This window comes from Hirundo rustica, chromosome 4 (assembly GCF_015227805.2).
Source record: "Hirundo rustica isolate bHirRus1 chromosome 4, bHirRus1.pri.v3, whole genome shotgun sequence".
Taxonomy (NCBI): domain Eukaryota; kingdom Metazoa; phylum Chordata; class Aves; order Passeriformes; family Hirundinidae; genus Hirundo; species Hirundo rustica.
Genome location: NC_053453.1, coordinates 40,398,724 through 40,424,108, shown reverse-complemented (window position 1 = coordinate 40,424,108; position 25,385 = coordinate 40,398,724). Strand labels below are relative to the sequence as shown.

At 34.8% G+C, this 25,385-nt stretch overlaps 1 protein-coding gene across 1 annotated transcript in view; it reads right to left on the bottom strand.

Annotated features, from left to right (window-relative positions):
• Nucleotides 1-25,385, bottom strand: part of PTPRQ (protein tyrosine phosphatase receptor type Q) — a 105,108-nt gene that overhangs the window by 71,906 nt on the left and 7,817 nt on the right. Inside the window, exons 7-18 of the mRNA XM_058420365.1 lie at nucleotides 24,444-24,572; nucleotides 23,510-23,656; nucleotides 21,565-21,744; nucleotides 18,965-19,138; nucleotides 17,151-17,303; nucleotides 16,863-17,042; nucleotides 15,950-16,057; nucleotides 13,081-13,263; nucleotides 12,279-12,380; nucleotides 9,903-10,023; nucleotides 6,110-6,270; nucleotides 4,412-4,557 (exon numbers count right to left, since the gene is read on the bottom strand). Of these exons, the coding sequence (XP_058276348.1) occupies nucleotides 4,412-4,557; nucleotides 6,110-6,270; nucleotides 9,903-10,023; nucleotides 12,279-12,380; nucleotides 13,081-13,263; nucleotides 15,950-16,057; nucleotides 16,863-17,042; nucleotides 17,151-17,303; nucleotides 18,965-19,138; nucleotides 21,565-21,744; nucleotides 23,510-23,656; nucleotides 24,444-24,572 (1,784 nt within the window). The remainder of the gene's footprint in view (nucleotides 1-4,411; nucleotides 4,558-6,109; nucleotides 6,271-9,902; nucleotides 10,024-12,278; nucleotides 12,381-13,080; nucleotides 13,264-15,949; nucleotides 16,058-16,862; nucleotides 17,043-17,150; nucleotides 17,304-18,964; nucleotides 19,139-21,564; nucleotides 21,745-23,509; nucleotides 23,657-24,443; nucleotides 24,573-25,385) is intronic.

Sequence of the window (25,385 nt, the reverse complement as noted above, 5' to 3'; positions counted from 1 at the left end):
AGGGTTTTGGTAGGTCAACAAAAGCTATTTAAGAGGTTGTTCCTTTACTAGGAACTAGTAGAAGAAGGAGCCCAAGGAGTGAAGATACCTGAAACTACGGATATGACAAAGTATTAGGAAAAAAAAAAAGAAACACATAATTAGGAGTAACAGTGAGGAAGAAGAACTGTGTGGGTACAAACTGAGAAAAGTTGAAACTTGTACTAATTGTACCCTGGGGATAGGAAAGTATAGGAAGTTTTACAATTAACTGTGACTGCGGATGGAAGCAAACAGCTTAGGATCTTTGGCTACAGCTGAAGAAATTCTTACTTCTATCCCTTTCTTCATCCAAACATGAAAGAAGTTTTGACATAGCAAAGTATCAGATTATTAAAAGCAGCTAAGTGTAAGCAATACACTCAAGCCATGAAAGTGTCAGCAGAAACTAGTATCTTCTTCAGTTCAGGAAGTAGCAGATACATCCAGTGGCATAAAGCTGTAATTAGCTGTATATGGAAAACACAGTGGTGCTCTTCTTCATTGTTAACCTCTTACCCCTGTTGTGTTTTCTTCTTTAGGTTCATTGTATTGTATTCTTGTTTTGAGTCAGACGATCACATACTTGACTCTGGGATTCCGGTGAGAATGGTGACACAGTGAGGGCTAATCCAAACCATCCTTCAAGGAGCGTAACATTCACTGTTCCAGTGAAAACCTAAGTGATTTCCTTTTTGTCTCCTGTATCATTCTGAGACCACCTTTTAAAAATTTGCAGTGTATTGTAAGGACTAGAGCTACTTTGGTCATACTGCTGAAAGAAAATATTTGATTATTAAGTAACACAGCACATTGTTTGCATCCCTTGTCTGGATCCCAAGGGTGGACCAAGTTGAATTTCAGTCTGAACTGTGTCCAGTCAAATTCATTTTGCGTGGTTTGAGGTAGAGGTTGGATGATTTGGGGTTGGCTATTCAGAAGGATCATAGGCATTTTTTCAGTCCTTGCTGCTGGTTCCCCTGTCTGGTTTGTCAGAGCAGGACAGTTTTAATCTGTACTGAAATTCCTACACTGGGGAAATTTATTGAAGCATATATTTATGTTTGTAATTTGGACCTTTCCCACTTTCTTGCTAACCAAAACACAAGTATATAGAGACTGAATAACAGAGTTCATTCAAGTCAATGATATCTATCATAGATTAATATTTAGCCATGAGACAATTACTTCAATAGAGACTTTGATTTATTTCCTTGATAGGACTGAGAATATGGGCAGTATGATTGCTTCAACACCAGACAAGGCATCGTGGAGCAAAACTTGCAAAGTTGATATTGCAGACAGTGAAAGCTTGAATTGTAGGAGCCCAGCAGTGCCATAGAGAAGTGATGGAAAGAAGAAGTACAGTGTCATGTTATCTGTGAAGGAAGAACTGTTTGTCAGCATACATGTCATATTTTTACTGCACTGGGACAGGGTATATACACGAAGAAATAGCATTTTCCCTAGACCTATGACAGCACCTAGACTATTGCAGGTGATGGTTTCTTCTAGTTAGCTACCAGTCATTCCTCCCTCTCTGACACATTTTCTTTTACAACTGTCAGCATCCCCATAGAGACAGCCCACTCATCTACCAAAATCCTTAAATCTAATCCCCATCACTAAATATTTCCTTCTGCTATTCTGGTCTTGAACCTTAGGTCTGAGCATCCCAGGCCTTCTGACTGGACAGCTGCAGTGTTATTTTTCATGTAGACCAGTAAAGCAAAGAAACTATACATTATTTTTCTGACTGATGAGGGTACATAAATTTTCCGTTTTTGACGGAAAATTCAAGTTTCTGCATCATGTCAAGGAGTAAACCGTATCATTTATCTCAGGTCTTTTTTAATTTTTGGGCATTTTTTTCCCTAAACAAAATTCTTCACTCCATAGCTACTAACTTCCTAGTTTTAACATATTAATAGTCAGTGGTTTATATTAATTAGTTTTTAATATGCCTGAGCATTTTGAGAATGTGTAAGAAGTGAGAAATTGAGACAACAGTATAGCACCAGTTTTAGTATGACTTTCGTATCTATTTCAGATCATGAGAGTCGTGGGAGATGTTAATTTGCTTGCTATTCTTCAGTAGTGGTGTTTATTCAGGCATCTAGAAGACATGCTTTAAGGTTGAACCTCTGGCATGGTGTCCTGACAAAGAAGCAGAGGAAAGACTGATATAGACTGTGTTGGCCACAACATGAAAATGTGAAATGTAAAAAGATCACCCACTTTTTCAATTCTCCTGTACAATTTCTCACACTGAAAATACAGTTTGGTTAAACATAACCGGAATAGTGACCTCAACGCAGAGTATTTTAACTGAGAATTCTTTCTTTTCATACATATCTAATACAAAGCTAGCAACAGACCCTACAATTACATGGTTATACTTCTAAGTTACAGATAGTTGTAAGCTATATGTATGCATACTCATGCAGCTTACAACTGTCTGCATATATCATATATATATATATATATATATACATAGTCATATATCAGGCTGACTTTCACACATTAATTTCTCTGTTGTAAAAAGAGTAATATAAAATATCTGACATAAATGAGTTGGCTTTTTTTCATGTGTTTGAAATCTGTCTTACATCCACAGGAATGCCGAGGTACAGAATGGGAGTGCATTGTAGATATGGTAGTTGCCATGCTACACAGTGAGCAGACAGGATGTGAAGGGCAGAAGGAGTTAAAGGGAGCAGACAGATTAAGATTTGGCCATGATTTGAGAGATTAATGTTCATATCCCATGGGCAGGAAGAGACAGATGCAACAGCAGCTGAAACCTATCTCAGCGGAGGGATGGGATAAAAATCAAAGTCAAAAGGATGAAAATAATAGTTTCTACACACAGAGGTAGAAGTACTGTCAGGACTTTTCTCCTGACAACACATAATATGCAAAAGCAGCATTAACTTCCACTTATGCAACCATCCTTTCCTGGCCTGACTATATCACACGATAATAAAACTGGACCCTCACCTTGCTGGGCCAATGCTACTGTGCTCCATCTTCCCTATCTTCCTCCTTTATTTCCAGAATACTGGACACATCCTGGGTGGATTTTATCTCTCAGTGTGTCAGCTTCATCTTACTCATTCATCTCAGAGTTCCACCTTCCTAAAGGCCGGAATAGTCCAAGTCCATAGTTCTCTAAAATTGATGTCCTTCATAGGATGGGCTAGTTCAGGTGATGTGCTGATGTAAAGGTTTGTCCAGAGATTTAAGATTTAAGAAAAAAGCTGTTGCTGTAGCAGTGTGTGCAAACAGAGTCTATGTTCTGAACTGTAGCCCTGATTTTAGTCTCATCAGAATGTGAATTCATGGCATAGTCCTGCTTGCACCTGAAACTATGCAGAGCCCAGCAACTAGTACCTTCACAGAAGTCAGAGAAGTGTATACACTGAAGTATGTCACTCACATATATTTGTAACTTTTGTAAATATTTTTTCTAGTTATCCTCAAAAATGTGCATACCTCACCCTAGATATATCTCGATCATAAATTTATGCAAATTTTTTTTCCATACATGATTTTCTAAATGAATTTATATTTCATGTTTTTCTTCCTTATGTATAAATCTTGTGACCAAAAACCTGTAAAGGAAGCTTATTTCTCTTATTATATTTCTGTACCATAAGATATTCACAGAAAGTATAACAGAAAGACTATATACAATCAATAAGTGTAGTGCATATTTAAGAATGAAAGCAGCAACAGCAAAAAAAAAACCTTAATGAAAATGTATCACCATTTTTTAAATAAGATTTTATGTCTTTTAAGCTTTAACTGCAGAATATGAATATCTTTGCTTCCATATATTAAACAGTAATTTCCTTTCAAGAATAAGAAAAATATTAAAAGAAAGCGCATTCCCTACTTTCAGATTACTTTCATATTTTCAATATGGTACAAATGTGTATTAAAAAGTAAAACCAGAACCAGAAATTTATTCACATTGATAGATTAGATTAAAAGAAACAGACTTGAGGGTGTGCCATTCATAGTGGGTCTTGAGTCTATCTACTACATATGTTAAGTGCGTGTATATATGTATATGTATATGTGTGTGTATATATATATAAGGTGTATGTGTGTATGAATATATATATATATATGCATGTACATATAAATCTTGCATAATGGAATATTAAACAAAATCCATTGGCTTTAATGCTTAATTATATGAATGCTCAGTGAGATGCACAACGTAACATACATGATTACAAGACGTGCTTCTGTCTTTGTAAGTTTAAAAACTACATCATGATAAAAGAAATATGAAAAACCAATAAGTAATGATAACTATAAAACTGATTTAATCTTCAAGTAAGTATTAGAACATTTCTACAAAAGAATATAAAAATAAACTTACCTGTATGAATATTCCTGAATTGTTTTTGAAGTAAACGGAGTAGTACAGTATATTTCCATTAGGCTTTTGAGGAGGAGACCAGAATAGCATTATTGATGTGGAAGTGAGGTTTCTGTATGTAACATCTTTCGGTGGATCACTTGGTGCTGGAAAAATGTTAAGTTATAGCATATCTAAAGTTTCTGTACCTCAAGGTTTTGTACTTTTTCATACCCAAGGAACATCCACTGTAGTATATTTTGCAACACCTTATGGCAAGTTAAATGTATTTCTGATTATGGCATAGAAAATGCTTCACAAAATAATGAAATAAAACTGTATATGTAAAAATTAATTTTTAAAACACTTTTTAAACCATATTTGTAATTAGCTGCATTTACCTGCAAATAGTTTTTTTACAGAATTTGTTCTCTACTTACTGCTTTGTGCACATAGAAAATCTAATTTGCTGAAATGGAAGTTGACTGATTTAGGTGTCTATACTCCAAATATAGTTAGTAGGGGAAAAAAACCATTTGTTTCACAAAAACTAAATGTAAAGCCTTTTTCTCTCTGATTATAAACAGAATTTAGGCTCCCAACTCATGTAGGTAAACCAGATACTTAATCTTAGACAATGATAATTTCTCTTTTTACCTCATTTATATTAAATGTGCAGGAAGACCTCTGTAAGGCTCCTTCCATTAGTCTAACCTTCTATTTTATAAAGAATAGCAGCATATAGTTTTTCCCAGAAGTAAAGTGATGTAGGAGAGTTAAATTCCAATTCCTTAAGTTAGCTTAGGAGAATTTAAATCCATATTTCTCACCATCCAAGGAAGTGCTCTACAGAGCATTCAGTAGAGTACTGAACACTGTGATTTATGTATCTCTCTTGCTTTGTGCTGCTCTAGCTTGTGTAAAACATTAAAATATTAACTGGAGGGGGAACCTCAGGACCAGATCCTTAAAGTCTGTCCCTCTAAAGTCAATTCATATCTCCATACCAGCTTCCATAGCAACTGTGAATGTCTACAACCTGATGATATAGACATACTTTGGAGGGATGGTTCAGATAGATGCTCCTCCTGCCAATGGGTGTGCATTGGGGAATTGTTTATATCTATGCACAGTGATTCTGAAGTATGTCTGCAACATATCTATTTTGGAATAGATTATAGCAATGGAAAACCAGGAAAAAAATTAAACTGAATATCTTTCAAAGCACGGTATATATAGTATGATCATATAAAAGTCACTTTCCATGTTGGAAGGATAAAATAATTAAAACAGAATAAACAAATAAATGTACACTTACACAGTTCATTTTTAAAATTAAAAATATTTCATACTTGAGAGGGATACTCTAAGAAGTATTTTCCTTATCAGAATTTGTGTCACAGATGCTTAAAATAAGGATCTATCAGAACATATTACAAAAATAATTTGTTCCAAAGTTTAGAATTAAATTACTTGTAACTTATCTGTCCTGAAGAGAAATTCATTTTTTTTCTCAGCAAATTAATAGAAATACCTATTATAATTTTATAGAACCATAGATACAGGTATACACAAAGATAGAGCCTCACAGACAGGTCGAATATCTCTTCTTTATAAGTCAAATGCCACTTCTGCTTCAGTGTCTTTATTAACTTAAATGAGGCTGACAAAATTTTAAGCCTGAATGACAATAAAGGTTCATACTGTATATAAGCTTACCTCCTTCAGAAGTTCTGAATGTTATAATATCACTTTTTATGTTGCCATCTCCAAATCTTGTACTTGCTGTTAGGTAAGCACTATACTCATAGTTAAATTCTAGGTCTGTGAATTCCAGTGATGTTTCTGTTACATTTACACACCTCTTTAACATTTCATTCCTAAAGAAAAAGCATTTTATTAATTCTATATACACACCATTTCTCTCTATATCTATAATTGTGGCATGTGTTGCAAAAATGAAAAATGCAATATCATGTTAAATACAAGTAGTTTAAAGGTTTTAAAAGAGGCTAGGATAACTTTTTGTCTTTTATGTTGAAAAGCTAACTTTTGTAGTGTGGCATTACAGTAGGGCTCTCCATTTTGTTTCTAAAAAAAAATAACAGCTCAAAACCCCACAGAAATATGCTTGCAAATTACATCAACAAAGACAATGGTTATATGAAATATTAAGGAGGAGTATTTCTATCCGTTAACGGCTTTCAAATGGTTATGTGGTACCCTTGGGAAGGACACAGTAGGGCATAACTAAACTGTCTCCCTGGACAGGAATAGCCAAATATAAAAATATTATGGCAGGGAGAATGCCCTACTGTGACTCTGTGAAATTGGTCAGAAGGCTGAAGTTATAAATGGAATAATAGAAGATGATATGGAACAGGAATTAACTGGTGCTGAGTTAATTCTGGTGGAATGTAGCAGAGGATCAGAATGGAACTCCAGTCAGGTCAAAACCCGCCTAGAAAGACTGTAAGATGTAACATTAATAAAATGCTGGTATTAGCATAGGTATGAAATGATTATCAGAAAGTAAAATAAGGTACAGAACTAACTAACTTGAATTCAAGAAGTCATATCTTTCTTGTAAAGTTAACATAATCTTTTAAGAAAAAATAGCAGGAAAATAAAAACCTAACATTCTATTCCTTCAGAGATTTTTGTATGAGTAGGTGTCCTGTGCCTCTTATAGGATTTCATATAGAGACAATAATTTCATAAGTAAACCCAAATATCTTGCTCCAGGAGTCACTGTGAAGCTCTTCACAAATGATAATGTGTTCTAATACTAATAAAAAAGAAAAAAGTAATTCAAAATTACTAGATCTTCATCCTTTCATAACTGAATGACTGTCCCATTAGCAAAGATCACCATCTAATATATCTGAAATAAGGTTACATTAACAAACAACTGGAATGAGAATATGTATGAGAGTGAAAAAAAAAAATCCTCCCTAACCCTCAGATTTTGAGTGGAATGTCACTTGACATGGGAAACACTCTTGGTAACACATAAAGTTAATATTTATATTTTTCCCAAACTTCTGACATTTTTAATAGTCAGTAAAATTTACAAGACATTGCAGCTGCAGTTATCAAACTCTATACAAAGAAAGACATTTTTTCCTGGATCTTTGCCCAAGGTATTCTTAGTATGGAAATACGTATCTGGTTATAATTTAAGTAAGAAGAAAACCCACAGCTTAGTGTTGTGAACATTTCTACTCTGTGTAACTACATTCTTACATCTAAGTTGCCAAAAAAACATTTCCACAACCGGGCACAGAAAGAAAGACAAAAGCGTGAGGTATTTCAAGGGAAGTTGATTTTCGGTTTAGAAACAAAAGAAATTGCAATAAAAATAAGAAAATACAGATCAAAGTGAGTGCAGCCTTCACAGACAGTGAGAAAGTACTTAGCAGAATAAGTTAAGCCAAGAAGCTTTACTGAAGAAAAATAATATAAGATTTTAAACACATTTTTCAAAAATGTAGACAACACAGATTCTAAGAAATCACATAATTCCACTTGACAAAGACAGGTGCTATATTTTCTTTAAAAATTGTACCTCAAAATAGACCTAGTCAAGCATTATCTCACTAAAAATTTGCAGATAATGCCAAAAAACAATAGCTACATACAAGTTCAGCAATTTTGTCAATTGCACATTTAATATGCTAAAATTACATTTAGAGAGTATAAGTTTTTAGACTTAAGGAAGGAAGGAAGTTGTTTTACTACCTGCTAGCACTCAAAACCACCTTATCCTTTGACAAATTCCATTAAATATAACTGAAAACATTACAAATATCATCCTTTCTATTCTATTGATTGTGGATTCTTGTTCGAAACCAGCTAAAGAAGGGTTACCAAATTCTCCCTAACTGTTGCAAAATATGTAAGTGAAGTGAAGTAACATTTATTTAACAACTGTGGTAACCTTCTTCTTTCTGCTTTATTGAGAAGCACTGGGATTAAGTCTCTTCCAAAATATACTGAATACCTCCCAAGAGCAGCAACTATATGGCACAACAATTTGCCTTTTCAAATAGATTTGATGAAACTGTATAGACAACTCTTTTAAATACTTAAAATTACTCTCCTTCCTGTACACCCCTCCCTCCCTGACAAGGAAGGATTGACCACTTTGAAGGCAAATGGAGTTTTTCTCCAATGTCCTTGCCTTAGCATGATACCTAAAGCCTCTCTAAATTTATGTATGGCACAGTAAGGACAGACAAGACAGGACCAAGAGAATATGGGGCAAGGTTTACAGCAAGAAGTTGTGTGGTTGCTTAATTGCAATATTTAGAAAGATGGATCATTTACAATTTTTTTTAAAAATAATTCTGGCTAAATCTTTTCTCACAATGACCAAAGCAGTAAGTTATAAAGAAATGCAAGGATGAAAATTTGCATAACCTCAAGTCTTTGAACACAGCGTGCGTCAAAACCATAGCCCTTATCATGAAGTAGCTCTTCCCTAGCTTGAGGACAGTCATTCCTAGTAGAGTAGACTAACAAGACAGATCCAGCTTTTCTAGAAAGAAGAACTTGCTCCTCTTCACTTTATCATCAACTTAGCTAGAAATTACAGTTTAAAAAAAAAAAAAATCAGTAGTGACTGTGGCCAAGCCTTACCCCCAAAATGTCAAATAACAATAAAATAATGTAAGCTAAAGAGTAATATGTCCATAACAACTGAGAATTTTCACAAGTGGTTCACAGCTTATGCACTTTAGTATTTGCTTCCTGCACTTTAGTAGTGGCAATAAAATGGCAAAGCATAAATGGAAATTAAAAGTGATCAATAGAAACTGTTTTCACTTCCAGCAGAAGTTATAGATCTTTGAAGAGATGCCACATCATTAGAGCAAATTATATTTGGCAAGGAATAGAACAGAATCTGCAAGTTTTAAAGTGACAAAACTCCTTTGTAAAGGTGAAAAAATATCACAGGAGGATGTCAGGGGGGAAAAAAACTAATAAAGGTTAGATAGAAAAAACTAGAACACAATAAACAAAAATATCTGCTAAAAATACTTGTTTGCTTTGAATGTAATAAATACAAAATATAACAGTAGACAACTCATAGCACATACAAAAACTGAATACAGCTCTTACACACTGTCTACAAAAGGAGGCAATATTTCTCTATTTTAAGCCTATTTCAAATCTCCTTGACAATTCAGCATGGGTTTGTGCCCTGCCTTGCAGCAGGCCTAATCAGCATATAATGAAAAGAGGCACCATGCTCTAGTTTAAATCTGAATTGACTTACTATAGCATAACCATTGGAAAAAATGTTGAAAATGCTTACAAAATATTGAAATTGTTCCCCTAATTTTTGACTACTCTGAGTTTGCATATAAAAAAGTCCAGTATTTTAAGTGCTGGATGAATATTTGTTTTCCCAAAAAATGTAATCAACATACTGTGTAACAAAAGCTAACATTCCTGATAGGTTACAGATTAACATTTATCCTCAGAACTACTTCCAGAAAAATCTTACCAGACGTAAACTGTGTAATAGAGGATAATTCCATTTGGCTCCAGCGGAGGTTTCCATGACAACTTCACAGTGACACCCAACAACTGTTTTACAGAGAGGGCTAGTGGGGGAGAACTTGGAGCTATAAAATGAGAGAACAGGACACAACATCTTGCTAAACAGCTAAGATCGGTGCGGTATGTAGCATCCTTAAATAGGCTTTGAATTATTTGTGATAGAAAGTTAACCTTGTACCACACTGGTACACTATTCATCAGCTAATGTTAAGACACAGCTTCTTTTCCTTTTTCTGACAGATGATAAAAGAAGATTTTGCACGGTGGTGTTAGAACATCTGTTTCTGTGATTCAATGGAAAAAATACTTCATGAGAAAACAGAGCAATGGGTAGGTCACAGTGATTCACCTACTGCCCAAGTACATTGCTATATTTTTTTTCCCCCTTTTAATAAAAGCAACAGCTTTATAGATAGGAACACATGTAAAATACAGCATAATCGTTCCCCTGAGGTAAAAAAAAGTGCTGTAAAAAATTATACAAAGCACCAAAAGGTGGAAAAGAGTATAAGCATGGCATTGAGATATGATAAAATTGTGGGATACTAGACAGCGGTAAAATCTATTTCCTCCATCAAATAAGGACCACGTTCACACATTTAACATGTCACAAGGGCAAATGAAAAGATAGATATTCACTGAGATCCTTAAAATTTATTTTAAGATAAACCCTAGATGACACCACATCCAGACTCTGTAGGGAAACATTGTAAATAAATGAAAATGTTATACCATGTTTGATTTTGTTCTATGGTTCTTATTAATTTTGCTGAGGAAAAATAACTAATGTATGCATAAATAGTAGTGCTTTATTATCAGCATGTTATTGAGAAATGAATCTTTATCTGCATCTTGATTCATGGACCTATGTATCACTATGAAACAATATTAGAATTAAATTTGTTTTTCTCAAATTAAACCAAAGAGCATCATGCACTAAAAATTCAGGTCATAGCTGTAGTCATGCATGAAAATTGAGCATAACTGTTAGCAAATTTATGAAACATTTGGTCTGAACCTTGGAACACTGTGTTCCTGTGGATATGGAACATATGGTATATTATAAATATTGTTGTCTTTCACTTCTTGTTCCTTTCAGTATCTTGAAAGTTGGCATAAAGGTTTTATAACTATTTATATTATAGAGAAAACGATTTTATATTTTTCATGAACAAAGGTTCACTGAACTCAGTGACTGTATTTACCAGTGAAAAATGTTCACAGCTGTATTTTGTGTTTTATTATCCGCAGTGGCTATACAATAAAAGATCTGTCATACAGTGAACGTTGTCTTTTTGATATATCTAGTTCATGCTACAATTCTTATTCAGAGAATGTTTAGGGTTTTTTGCTAAAGAATAGAAACTGTACTGCTCTAAATAAAAATACTCTCTGCTAAAAGATGGATTCATCCAATCTAGCTCTTTTCAGTCTGCTCCAGAAGCATAACTCTTGGGCAAAAATTTTTACTGACAGTGTGGGTAGTGAGATGGTTGTGTCAATGCCGCTTTAGATAGGTTCCCAGAGATTTCCTCCTGAAGCAAATGAGAGGAACAGACGCAGCTTTTTCCAAAATGTGACTCACAGTACCTAAGTTAAGATTTTTGCTGGTTTTTTTTTTTTTCCAGGATTCCCCTGCAGAATCTAGAGAAGTGACCAATGATAATTTTGCGCAACAACATTGTGTACTGAAAGGACAACTCTAATTGTTCTACCCTCAGGCTGCCCACACCCCAGCTGAATTTGGAAATCCAGTGCAACAGATAAGGGACTTTGGACATTTTCATAATATCAATAATTTCATGTCTGTCTATGTATACCTGTACATGCATCTGTTTAGAATAATACAAAAATCTCCCCCCAAGAAACCCCACAGAAATGTCCCTGGACCTTTCAAACTGCCTTTTTGTGGTTTTTCCTTTCTCCAGCTCTCACATGACTGAAAAACCAAATACAATATACAATTCTACCATGTCATGCTTTAGATTAAAATAATGTGAGTAAATTGAGATTCTTCATAGTAATAAGATATTGGTAAGATCAAAAGTCCATGCACAGCCATTGCAAAATTTCATACAGCTTGTATTGATAAATATATTGGTAGACAGATGGATAGATGGATAGATGGATAGAGGGATAGATGGATAGATGTATAGCTAGATAACTATCTTTGTGTGTAGGTATATAGATACAGATAGAAATGGAGAGACATAACTTCCAACAAAAGTGCATGAAACTTAAAAACATCTGACATGAAGTGTAAGAGTAAATTAAGAATGCAGGTAGAAAATGTTGCACTGAAACTTCTGTTCTGACTTACCATCTTCATCAGTCAGTATACGCAGAGGTGAACTACGAATGCCCTCCCCCATTGTCGTACTAGCAGACACTTCTACAGTATATTCTGTATATTTATTTAAATCTAAACAAACAAAAAAAAGAATAATTCAAGAAAACAACCATTAAATGGGACAAATTAGTTTTTTAATGGACTGTAAGTACTTTTGAAGTGGTGAATAAGCCTATCACACTGATATGTATCATTAGAGACTGAAATAAGCATTGGAAGAGCTTGAAACACAAAATATTTTGCAAAAGAAGGGGCAAAGCCCTTATTACCAGTTTATACTTCATATTCCTAGAATGATTTGCAGTTTGTCCTTGCCTGTACTCTGAAAACGTAGCAGTGAAGGTACTGAGCTCCCAGCATTAATTGCTGTGCCATGCCCCAGAAATAATGACAGAACTTAGGAAAAGGTGAAAAGATGAGTGGGAAAGGAAGTTTTTTATCTAGAATAAGATCAGAAAGATATCCAGGTGACTGGAGGGTTTACTTTGTTATGGTAGGTCTGCAAAGATAGGTTTTTATATCTATTGCAGTTCCTTGTACTTTGAACATCTAAAATACAGCGAGATACATGTTAGACTCTATACCATTCAATGCCCATTTCACCACATTACGACAGGGCACAAGTTATTTCCCAGGACAGGGAGCAAAAAACTTCCTGTAAGGGCAAGAAGGATCAGGTCCATCCAATGAACTAATATATCTCTGTCTGTGTGTTGCATGCTTCTCAGAAAAGCTTACAGTTGACGTAAGTTCCAGATCATTATATACTGGCCTGTAATACATAGTGTCAGAAGAGTAGTGTTTATAACTCTTTGCTTAGTCCCATTAGTCCTCGTGAGATATATTGTGTAGGTCTGTATGATTCCATTGGGGATGGATGGTGGAAAAAATGATAATACAATTTCCGTGGATGAGATGTTTCTATAGGTTATGTTTTCTGGTGCAGAATCAGGAACTAGAAGAAAAAAATTATAGAAGATTTCAGTCAGTTTCATTGATTTGGAAAGAACTTTTATAAACCAGTTTCAATGAAACACATTGTAGACATTTGGATTTGTATCCTGTTTTTTTTTATGAAATGCATTTTAAAAGAGGCTGAATTTAAAGATCAAAAACACTTAGACACACACAGTACCAACAGGGTCATTAAAAAAATAAATTGTAGAAATCATCTTTATTCAGCTTCATCGCTCTCATGGCTGTGCTTGGCCATGGACCCACTGATCCTGTCCCTGACTCGCATCCAGTCCCTGCCTGACATGGCAGCCTCGCCTCAGCTTTCCAAATAATTGAATCATAAACCTATTGGATCCTGGCATTGGATCCTAACTGTACCAAAAGGGCTACACTAATTTCCTCACTCTCCTTCTCAAAGCCTTACTACTTTTTACCTCAGTTCATTTTGGTATGTGTCTTTTCTACTCATAAAACTAGGCACTTTTTGCATTATGACACTAACTTTTCTGGAATTTCTTCTAAATCTCTCTGAAACTGCACTTATTAAGAAAAAAATTTCTTCTTTCTACCAGCCTCATGCTGGCTGACTGATCCTTCAAATCCTCTCATTGTCTTCCTCATATTCAGTTCTTTAAATTTGGATTAATGTCCTCTTACTGCTTTCTATGTAAATAACCACCCTTAGTTCTTCACTCAATCAACTATTGATCCAAGAAAGGGACTGTTTGCACAGTAACTAAATTCCTTTTAGTGAACCCAGTGTAAATCTTGCATACTCTGGTGTGAAGGTCATGCACAAAGCAAGTCCAGCTCCAGGGTGGTATGTGGCTAAATCTACTGGCAATGTATGAGTTTATATGACTCCAGTGAGCTAATAGGGCATGGAAGTGTTGAAGGATTGAGTGGGTTGCACTCATTAATAAAATCAGCTCTGAATGTCAACTTTGATTCCTCTGAAAGTTTCACCACTTCGCCCCGAAAATCTGTAAAATCAAGATAAAAATATGCTACCTACTCAAGATTATATGATTCAGTTTGTGTACAAATACCTACTTGCAGATGTTTCAGAATTCATCATGAATTTTTTTGCCTAAAAGGTCTCATGAATCACTTTCATTCCTAATTTCTGAGCACATGAAAGTGTTACTGTAACAGATCACTGCTCTCTGAATGACAAGACTACCCACATGGATATTTCCCATGTGAATAAGCTTAATTTCTAATTGAAATACATTTTGCCATTTATCTGGCATGGTAGAATATTTAAATGCAACAGCCTGGTTTCTTCTATCCTAATGCAAGTTATCTAAGACAGTTTTAGTGAATCTTTTATTTGGAAGTATCTCTCTTTTCAAGAGTCAAACAAATCTCTGTTCCTAGGTTGACTAAAATTAGGACACATGAATCTCAGCCTAAGTTACTTCAGGAAAGTTAAGCAACAAGAAGGATAGGATAAAAAATTATACACAGCCTTATAAAAAGGAAAGAATTCTCGGTGGGTTTCTCCCTAGTTTCCTCAAGCCTTGCATGGCTCTTTTATGAATGAATGAACAGTTGGCTGTTGGCTCAGTACAGAGAAACTACTCAGAAAAATTTCTTTAACACTCACAGGTAAGGGATCGTAAGCTTTCAGAGAAAAGGATATTTATACAAGTATTTTTCTGTTCTTGTGATATGCCTTTCCTCTGTAAAAAAAACCTAACAGCATAGAAGAATGTAAATTTTAAAAAGCTTTGCAACCATATTAAGTTTCACCACTTAATTTGATATGTTGCGTGGTTATTCAAATCACCTAAGCTTCATAAACACCCATGATTTTTAATCCTATAGTCCTTTTCTCTCCTTTATTGACACTCATTTTTCTTGTATGTAGTACAATTGAAAATGAGAGAGATAAACAACACTTGGGCAACCACCCTTAGCATTACTTCAGTAAACCTGGAAATATCTTTGCTGAAACCAGTGAAAATACAAACTTGATACAAGCATGAAAAGACTTAAATTCATGGCTCTGCAAATCAAATTCCCATGCTTTCTTTGCAGAAGCCAATGATAACTCCAGCTGTTGCCCCAATGCCTTAATGGGTTAAAACTGCCTTGCAAGTAAGAAAGTAAGAAAGTAAGATTCAAAAATCTTCATAATGTAGTATTACACCTGACATTAAAATTATTGATCAGTCTTAAAATTAATAAAACCTATACAAAAACAACTGCTTATTATATTCAGCAATAAAAAATCTTCACTTTATCAGCATCTTTGCCTACAAATAGAAATAAGGCCTCTGAATTGTTGAAATGTCCATATGCTTCAAAACCAACCTAATTAACACACGATAATGAAAAGAAAAAGAAGAAAAAATTGAGTCACAAAGATTATGATTTAGATGGGTGCTAGGGACATATTGTTTTGAGAGAGGGAGCCTCAGCTCTGCAGCTTTCCTTCCATTTGTCTATCACATTTGAAATTAGTTGATTGCAGGTCTTGCCGCAGCTTTCATTATTATTTTTTTAGCACTTACCTAAAAATGGTCTGAATGAAGTCACTGACTGATAGAAGACTAATAATTTCAACATTGGTTTTATTTATACACTCTGTTCTCCCTTTTTGTATGTGCCAGTCTTCTTTTTGAACAAACACAAACTTCAGTACAGAAAATAAATCATCATTTCAAAAAATGTATTACCATCCTCAGGGGTTCGTACAAAAACATCATTCTCTTCAGACAAAGCACTTTCTCCAACTGCGGTAGAGGCTGTGACTCTCATTTTATAATTTGCATACTTTTTTAAGCCTGAAAAGATTAATTTAAAAAATCTTGACTTTTAACTTCATAAACAAGACTGTTGACTTTTTTCTCATAGCTACTTATAAAACTGTAGTAATGGATACTGTTTTGAGAGGCTTTTATGCACTTTTGTCCCCTAAAAGAATATGTACAATACCATTTAATTGGGGACAGTCAAACAGGCATGCAGTTAAATCAGCAGATTTTGAAGTCAACTAGCTTCAATGCTGTAAATAGCTTAAAGGATTTGTCAAGGACATCAAAGGATGCATATATGAACATCCAAATATGGTGGTTTACTCTGTATGCATTATTCTGATTAACATCAATTAATAAGGGAAGCTCCATTAGGAATCTGTTTGCTTCAATTACTATAAAAATTACCACCTTAAATTAAGGAAATTGTTATTAATGTCAGACAAATACTGTGAAAAAAATTCAAATCTGAAAAAGACTTGACAATATAGGAATATTTTCTTATGGGGACACAGGAGACTGAGGCATATATTCCAAGGAGTAATCCACTTCACAAATTACTGCTTGTACTATTTCAAAAACTACTGTTTATCTTAACCAGCCCTCTTGTCCCATCTCACATACCCTACACATTCCTCCACAGTAGACAAGTCTGAGTAGTAAAAACAATCTTGTTTTTACATGCAGTTTTATTGTCTGTGTGTGGATGTGTGTGAATGTGTGAGATTTGATCCACACCCATTTCAAATGGCTATATTATATAAAATTTGAAAAAAATAAGTTTGTAAAATGTAAGTTTAAATTTTTACACTTTTTTAATCAAATGACACTGTACCTGTCATAATTAAGCTGTTGTTTGAAGTTGTTATGTGAAATGTTCTTTTTGTATCCAGTTCCATCGCATAAACAGTATAATGAAAGATTTTCCCATTGGGATTTGCTGGAGGATCCCAATACAGCAAGACAGAGGAGGAGCTAATATTCTTGTAAGATATATTTTGTACTGAGCTTGGGACTTAAACAAAAACATTAAAAAACCATAACAGTAAGTAAATAAATTACTAAAAGTTCAGTGAAATAAGTCATGTGTGTTGACTTTGATAATACTAGAGCTACAATTTACCTTGTTCATGTGTCCTGACTGTAAGAACTGATGGTGGTCCTTCTCCAACATCAGTGAAAGCAGACACACTAATTGTGTAATCTGTGAAAGGTGTGAGGCCCTTTATAACATATGACAGTTCTTCAGCCAAAATGTCAATGTTATATTGATTACCTGTAAGTAAATAAAGAGAAATAGCTACTTACTCATAAAGTCATTTTATTTCTTACTCATTCTAAACTCACTTTGGCAGGGCAACCTGGAACTATCTTGTTGTAAAGTAATTAATTTTCATGTCAATTAAAAAATATAAAGTCTACATTCCACCTCTTAACTCCCTAAAGGAGATTCTATTATAGGTCCATTTTCATGTGTACAATAGATAGATGGGCCTAGGTGAAAAAATGAATGAGCAACAAGTTGAATTGTGAGGTTTTGTGAGTAATTCCCTAGAAGCTAGGAAAGGGTACTTTTGTACAAGGCCTAGCCTCTCCAGTGATTTCAGAACAATGGCTCCTAGGCTGATGGAGATTTTGAGGGGGTTTAAATATTTTTAATTGAGAAATACAGATTCCCTCTTCCTTGCCCTCCCAATGGTGCAAGAACAATACTTTGAAAGGCTGCCTTTATGGATCCCTTCATGCAGGTATTTTTAGCAGAAGAGTTGTGGTCAGTAGAATGATGAAGCCATGCACACAAAGAGATTTTGGTGCACTTACAACAAAGTTCAAAGTCAGCCACAATCTAACTCTGCTAGCCAAAATCATCTGCTATAAAACAGTCATTATGCCAGTGCAACATGAAAAGGTGTGTGTGCTTCACATACCTGAATATCAGGCTCAGCGTTCAGTGAAAAGGTCATTAAAACGAAGGCATTGAAAAATCAGCAGACCCTATTGAAAATCTGGCATTAATTACTATAATATCTCCCATAAAATAATACTTGTATGGTAGATCACAACAGACACTGGCTGAAATAAATTTTCAGCAACACAGACATCTTTTAACAATCCAATACCTCAAACTGGATGAGCCATGAAAAGAAGATTTATATTTAAAACACTGTACATTTCCTGTGTATGACAAAAAAGATTCTCCAGGATTAACATAGCACAGAAAATATCCACTGTCATTTAAAATAATGGATTAAATTCTGGATTTAGATACTGGTGCAAATAGATGAATTCAGTGACTTATTTAAATTATTTTTTTAAAAAAAATCTTTATTTTCTCCCCACTGTTCAAAATATTGTAAAAATTTAGAGTGATATTTGAAATCCCTGCCTGTCAGCTGAGGGCTGCCTAATGATTTGTAAATATCCATACTTGGTAAAGAAACAGTGGTCCATTGATAATACAGAACAAGTGTACTCACTAATGACATCACCATGTCATTGGGTCATCTCCACCTGTTTGTAACCCATATAGCAAAGTTGTAACTTTTTGACCTATTTACCTTCACTGACATTTGAAAACCTATTAGTCAAAAGGCATAAGAGAAATCATGGTCCCTGAAGGGCTTGGAGATATGTTAATCCCTGACAATCACACCTGCTTTGGCAACTGTAATAACTGATTGTCTATGCAGCTTGGCTGATGGCTTTCGGGTGCTCCTTTCAGTAGAAGGAAGGTCAGCTGGGTGACAAGGCCCTAGTTCCTGCCTGTGTGGCATTCCCATTTGCTTCAGAAGGTTATTTGGTAGTAAAAAAATCTGACTCCAGCAAATGACCCATTTATAATTTGCTTGAACCATGTGCTAAAGATCATATCTGGGACAGTGATGGGGGTCCTTTGGAACAAAGAATCAGGTAGAAAAATACGCTAAAATATCTTACCCAAAGCAGAATGTAGTTCTGCAGCTCCATTTATATCAGGCAAATTATCACCAAATACACTTGTAAATATTACTGGGGAAGCTGTCTGAATGCTGGAAAACATTTCAGCTGAACCTTCATATAAATCATTGTCTGCTTCCATTGAATTCCAAGGTGGAGAAGAAGGTTTGATATTTTTACTTATTGTGTATGGTTCCAAAGACTCAATCAGATACTATAAATAAGAAACATAAAAAGGAATCACAAACCTAATCCTCACTAAATTATATAAAGTTCTATGTAATATAGAAATAATGCTTGTATGCTTGTGCATGCATATAGGCACTATATAAACGTTGGCATACAAACATTATTCGTCATTAGAATAATTTTAAAAACAATATTTATATACAACAATATTTGTATTTATAATATTTGCATTTATATAATTTTATATTTATATTTATAGCTATCATTATAATTTTAGTTTTATTTTTATAATTATATTTATTCTTTATATTTATATTTTATATTTGTATTTTTATATAAAAATAAAATGTATTTTATATTAGGGTGGTGATTTTAAAGTAAGGCCTTTCATTTTAAAGCCGTATCTTTGGAGCTATATTGAACAGATTCACATTTGAACTTGGGAGATTTTGTTTGTACTATGTCCTGAAAGAAAGCAGTAGGCATTGAAAAAAAGTGGACCTTCCAGTCCCTCAAGAAAAGGATCAGCAGGCTGACTAGATATCTGAGAGAGAATAAGAGGAGAGGGAGAAAATCAGAAGCTAATGAAATAAAGGGGAGAAAAAAAAAAGGGGATATATATGCGAAAATGGAGAGTAAATGGTGGTAAATGATATGGGGCCCGTAGGACAGAAGACGCAAAGAAAATGTTGGAAACAGATGGCAGCAGATATAAGTAGAGCAAGAACAACAAAGAAAGGAGAAACAAAAGCATAAAAGAGAGAAAGGCTAGAGCATAGGTACAAAATGGTGTGTTAGCACCAGATCGTCATGCCCCTTCAAAATCTGGGACCAAATCCAGAACTCGAGTATCTCTGAATTGTGTTGCTGTCATCTGGAACACTCCCCACTCACACATATGGCCCATCTCATTGCCAGAAAGAGATGATTTTACAGTGATGTAACTAATACACATTAGTTCTTTCCCCATGGACTCTGGGTAGAGAAAGGCTAAAGCCACTTTTTTACTCCTTTAACACAAGGTACATTAGCCACGGGCACAGATAGAGCATCAGTCTCACCTAAGTACCAAGAGGTAAAAACTGCATATGACACATCTTCACCAGCATTTTATAGCAAAATAGTAGGCCACATGGAAATACTTTTTGGTTATGAGGATTTTACACATATAAGACAATGGCTTTTTATTGCTATTGATTATTGAGTACCATTAGCACTGTGGGTATACCAGTTCAAGTCCTGTAGCTCCTCTAAGCTGTGGTCAATGTGACTCTAGATAAAGCAGGGGGTTTTATTATTTGCTTTGGTTTTTAATTAGAAAATTACATTCAATAAATTATAATAAAGCAGCAATGATAATACAGTAAGAACTCAAAAATTATGAAATTACATCACTAAAATATTTTTGTGCAGACTACTTTAATTTTTTATGTCCAGACTATGATACAATCTTTAATTACAGGTTTATACACTTTCCTTTTCCAAGCATGCCTGCCTAGTTTAATGAATGGATCCTTATCCTTTTTTTCTCCTTGCTCCTTATTTAACATTTGACTCCAGAGCTCTATTTAATGTGTGTCATTTAACTTGAAAGTGAACTGCTTCCTTGAGCTCTACATCAAAAACTTAGATTCCAATTCAGATCCAATGAAAGACATCACTGAAAAAATAAAAAAATTATGCAGACTTTTACACCTGTTTTCAAAATTCAGCCCAAAATTCAGAAAAAATTCAGTCCTGAGTTGAATGTTTGCTAGGAGTCTACAGTTCTATGCTCATACTTAGAGCTGCTCCTCTAAGCATGTAAATCACATCAGCACCCAAAATCCAGACACTAGAGTGATTGACAGTCGAAGTCCTCTTAGAGATATGATCCCACAGATGTGCAGAAATATCCTTAGTATGCAACCACAGCATGGAGTTAAGCATGTAGCATCACACATGTGAACTTAAGGATACAAAAGAAGGCAGAAAGTCTAAGCCTGTCTGCCTTGCTAGTAGAACACTTAAGCAGCCTTTGGACAATTCTGCTGAATTCACAGGGTTCGTACCCACATCTTCTAGAGGTTTGACAGAGTGGCTGTGTATAAATCTAGGCACCCAAACTTTTCTCAATAGTCTGGCCACCCTATTCTGCAAAGAACTCAAGGAGTCAGAAGTACAAGACTGTGGGCTGTGGCTTCCTCTTTTCAGCAGCTGGATCATTCTGCCAGAATGATTTATTTTTTTATGTTGTGGAAACAGCATTATTGGAATCTTTTTGAAAGCCAGTCAGAGAAAGAGTGTGGACTGAGGAGGTTGGCTTCTAAAAAAAATTGACAACTTATCTGCGGGAGCTAGTTCCACATTCTGTAAATGTCAGATAAGGCAGAGAGCAAATTTAATCTAACATAAAATCCATATTAAAAAAAAAAATACCTTATTTTTATCTCCAAGAATGGTGTTTTCCAGAGTGACAAGTGTTTCCTGCATGTGTACTTTAACTCTGTACTGGGTAATGATTCCATTTGGTTGTTGTGGCTTCCTCCAAATAATTTTTATATATGTGGCTTCCACTTCTGCTAGTTGTAGATCTGATACAGAACCTGGGACTAAATATTCGAGAAGAAATTTGAGTTCATTAAACAGTTGTGATTATTACAAGGTTTTTCAGCCCTGTATGCAAAGTGCAGTAGACAATAGAATTTCATCCTTATCTTTTGAGCTGACCCTGTGCAGGGTAGAGACTTGCTTCATATGTTTTCTTAGCAAACAAGTTACAGTTCTAAAAATATGCACACTTTTTTAAACATGTGTATGAGTATGGTAAGAGACTAAGATGATGTAAACCAGGATAGGTCTATTGAGGTCTACATGGTTGGAATCAAGCAGACCTTTGCTATTTTCATATAAGGAACCTTAAGCATACTTGAAAATGAAAGTTTAACTCTAAAGTCATCAAAGCCATACTAGAATGAAGTAAAAAGCTGGGGAAAACAATTACTGTGATATGGCTTGTTAGTTTCCCTTTTATAAAAGTTTTATATAATCTTATTTAGGTTTACATAATTTTATTTATATTGTATATTTGCCTATATGTGTGTAATTATATATAAAATATATATCTATATAAATTATAGATAGAAATTATATAGTTTGCATAATTCCTTCATTAAACATCCAGTCTTAATTATATTATCATTTCCACAGGACCAGAGATAAAATACATTTATATTTAATAGAATGATATTCAGATTTGATGCAAAAAGAATTTTTTTTCCTAATACTCTTCAGTAAAAGTCAATTTTGAAATTACTTTCATGAGGAGGATTTTTAGATTTGGCATTAAAATAAGACACTCTATGTTATGCAAAAAAAAAAACCCCAAACCCACCAAAATTCCCTTTTGCCTCTGACAGTGCATTTCACCACAAGATGAGGTTGACTGACTGTATTCAGGTAGGTCATCTCTGGAAATTGTCTCTGAGAGCTGCCAAAAGCAGATGATTAGGGAAATAATGCAATAAATAAAGATGTGTTTTCCTCCCAGTGTTACAACTTGACAACAAACATTGCTAGCAATCCCTGAGGCAGAGATTTTTAAAATTTGTTCGGCGCAAACATAACACCGAAATAACCATCTTGAAACTGCCTCTCTATTACACACCAAATCTCAATTTTTCCTCCTTGCATCTTGAAATGCTGACCAAGAATCCCGTGCAATCTCACACACATGTAAGATTAAACCTCATTTCCATGCAGCCAAGGGCTCTAACCTGGTGAGTTGGCTGTTTGGGACCACAATTGCCAGAGCACAGAACCGAGGGCTCAGAGGCAGAACCAAGCCCTTGACTGTACTGAGACAAGACTTGGATGCTGGGCGTGCCTCAGAGCCACGGTGGCTGGTGAGGCTGGCTCCATCAGAGACGGGGATGGGCCTTGGATTTGGTGGGAATGAGTCAAAGGAGAGGTTCCATAAGGAGCATGGGGGCTGAAGGAGCCAGCAGCGGCAATCTGCGCTGCTTTCTTTTCCTCTTGCTGCCATCTAATGGGGAAGAGGGGGCCCTGCGACTTGATTACTGTATCTGAGATTAACTACTTTCATTTGGAAAGAAACTACACTTCTTTCACAATCTCTGAAGGCCTATGATAGCAGATAAATGTACCGACAGACTATGAACATGACAAAAACAAAGAAATAAATGACATAATATTCAGCTGATTTATTTTCTTTAGTTTTTTGCAATCTTTTTTCATCTCTTGTAGCACTCTTATATCCATTCTCTCCTTTGCAAAGTACCTTAAAGGCTCTGAAGGGAAAGCTTAAACCCTTTATCACATTCAATCCATTTGTTTTGCCTCTCTATGCTTACTTACCATCTGCAGGAGTGAAAACTGTGAGGCTGGATTTTGGCCCCACCCCAGCACTTGTCTCAGCACCAACGTACACATCATATGTTGTAAACGGCACAAGGTTACTAAACACAAACTTATGGTCTTTTGTACTGTTATCCAGAACATGACCTGGAATTAAAAACAAAGAGATTTTATGTCTAAAACATGGAGTGTTTAGTCCATGGCTACTTTCCAGTATGATGAACAAATGAGAACACAAATTAGTTTGGGGAAAAGCTAACCAGGAATAAATTCCAGTGGAATAATGCTGAATATATGGAGAATAAAACAACAAACTGACCAACCAAACAAGCCACTGCAAGGAGGAGTGAGTTTTAAGAGGAAAAGACAAAAAAAAAAAAAAAAAAAAAAAAAAAAAAAAAAAAAAAACCAGTACCTTACTTTTCCTGTGTGGTCCCATAAAAACAACAGAATACAACTTATGTCTCACTTAACTACAGGCAGTTCTATAGTTTCTGTATATATATGCGTCTGAGCTCAAAAAAAATTGCAAAAAAATCAAAATAGACTTAAAGAGTTGATTGCATACTGCATGAGAATGAAAATTCTCTGGAAAACCTTGAGAAAGAGAGGAAAGTAAAGGCAAGGTACAGAACAATTTGGATATATAAGCACAGCAATTCAGCTGTGCTTAACCTGTCATCTCCTGAAAGACTGAGAAGTCGAGTTTCTCCATTCTTAGGAATATCTAATGTGAATTTAAACTTTATACTCTTCCTACTGATGGACTTTTCTCTTAAAATTAATCTAAAAACAATTAAAATACATTAATAGTAAAAAGGGATACATAACACTGTTTTTGATTTTCCATTTTCAATTGGCAGGCCTAGAAGAATGTGTAAGGAAGTAATCACAAAAGAAATCAAAAGAAATGGTAACATCAACTCTGTCTTACCAGATGGTCCATACAGCTCAACTCTGTAACTAAATTTCCCTGTTACAATGGTTGGTGGGTCCCACATTACTGAGAAAGACTTTGCTGTAATGTTGCTCTTGGCAAAATTCTGTGGTGGATCTTCTGGAACTTAAACAATATTGGAAAAAGTCTTTGAATATAAAACACTTTTTATTATCATGTCCAAGAACCCTACGTGAGACAATTCCTTGTAAACATAAACATGAAATATTCTGAAGGGAAGCCATAAAAGTGTATAATCAAAATTACTTAATTTCTGTTTTAAGGTAATTCTCAGGAAAGGTATCAAGAGCGCTGATAGTATGCAAATAATCTCTAAGATACAAAGGTGAAAAAATAAGATGGAAATTATCCCTGAAATCATTAGAAGAGAAACTGACCAAAATTTCATTTACACTAGACAGAGCAGCAAACTAGAGCTATTAAAATTCTATCAAAGCAATTCAACTGAGTGTTTCTAGGAGGGAATAAAATTTCTTTTTACCTGAACAGTGCTATCTATTTTGTATATATGAAAGGAAACCAAGTAACATCAAACCATGTCAAGCAAAAGAATGAAGCAAACAGAAAGTCAGAATAACAGTCAGAATAACTTTTTTGTATAGCTCTATTAACAGTGCTCCCACTACCCAAGCCACTATAAAAGTGCTGCTCATGGACCACTCTTTCCAATTCCAACTTCTTAGTACACTGCAAGTAATCAAAAATCAACTTCAAGTTTTCTTCAGCACTGAAGAAATTTCTGCAATAGGTGCAGACTGGCAACATAAGTATAGGAGTTTTCTTTATTATTGCTTATTTCTCTACTAAGGCAAAGCTTTAAGTGAATTTCTATGTACACAAAACACATACTTTTAGAATGCTATGCCTGACAGCTATCCCCTTCATCTCAATTTTCAATTCTTTTACTATTATTCTATT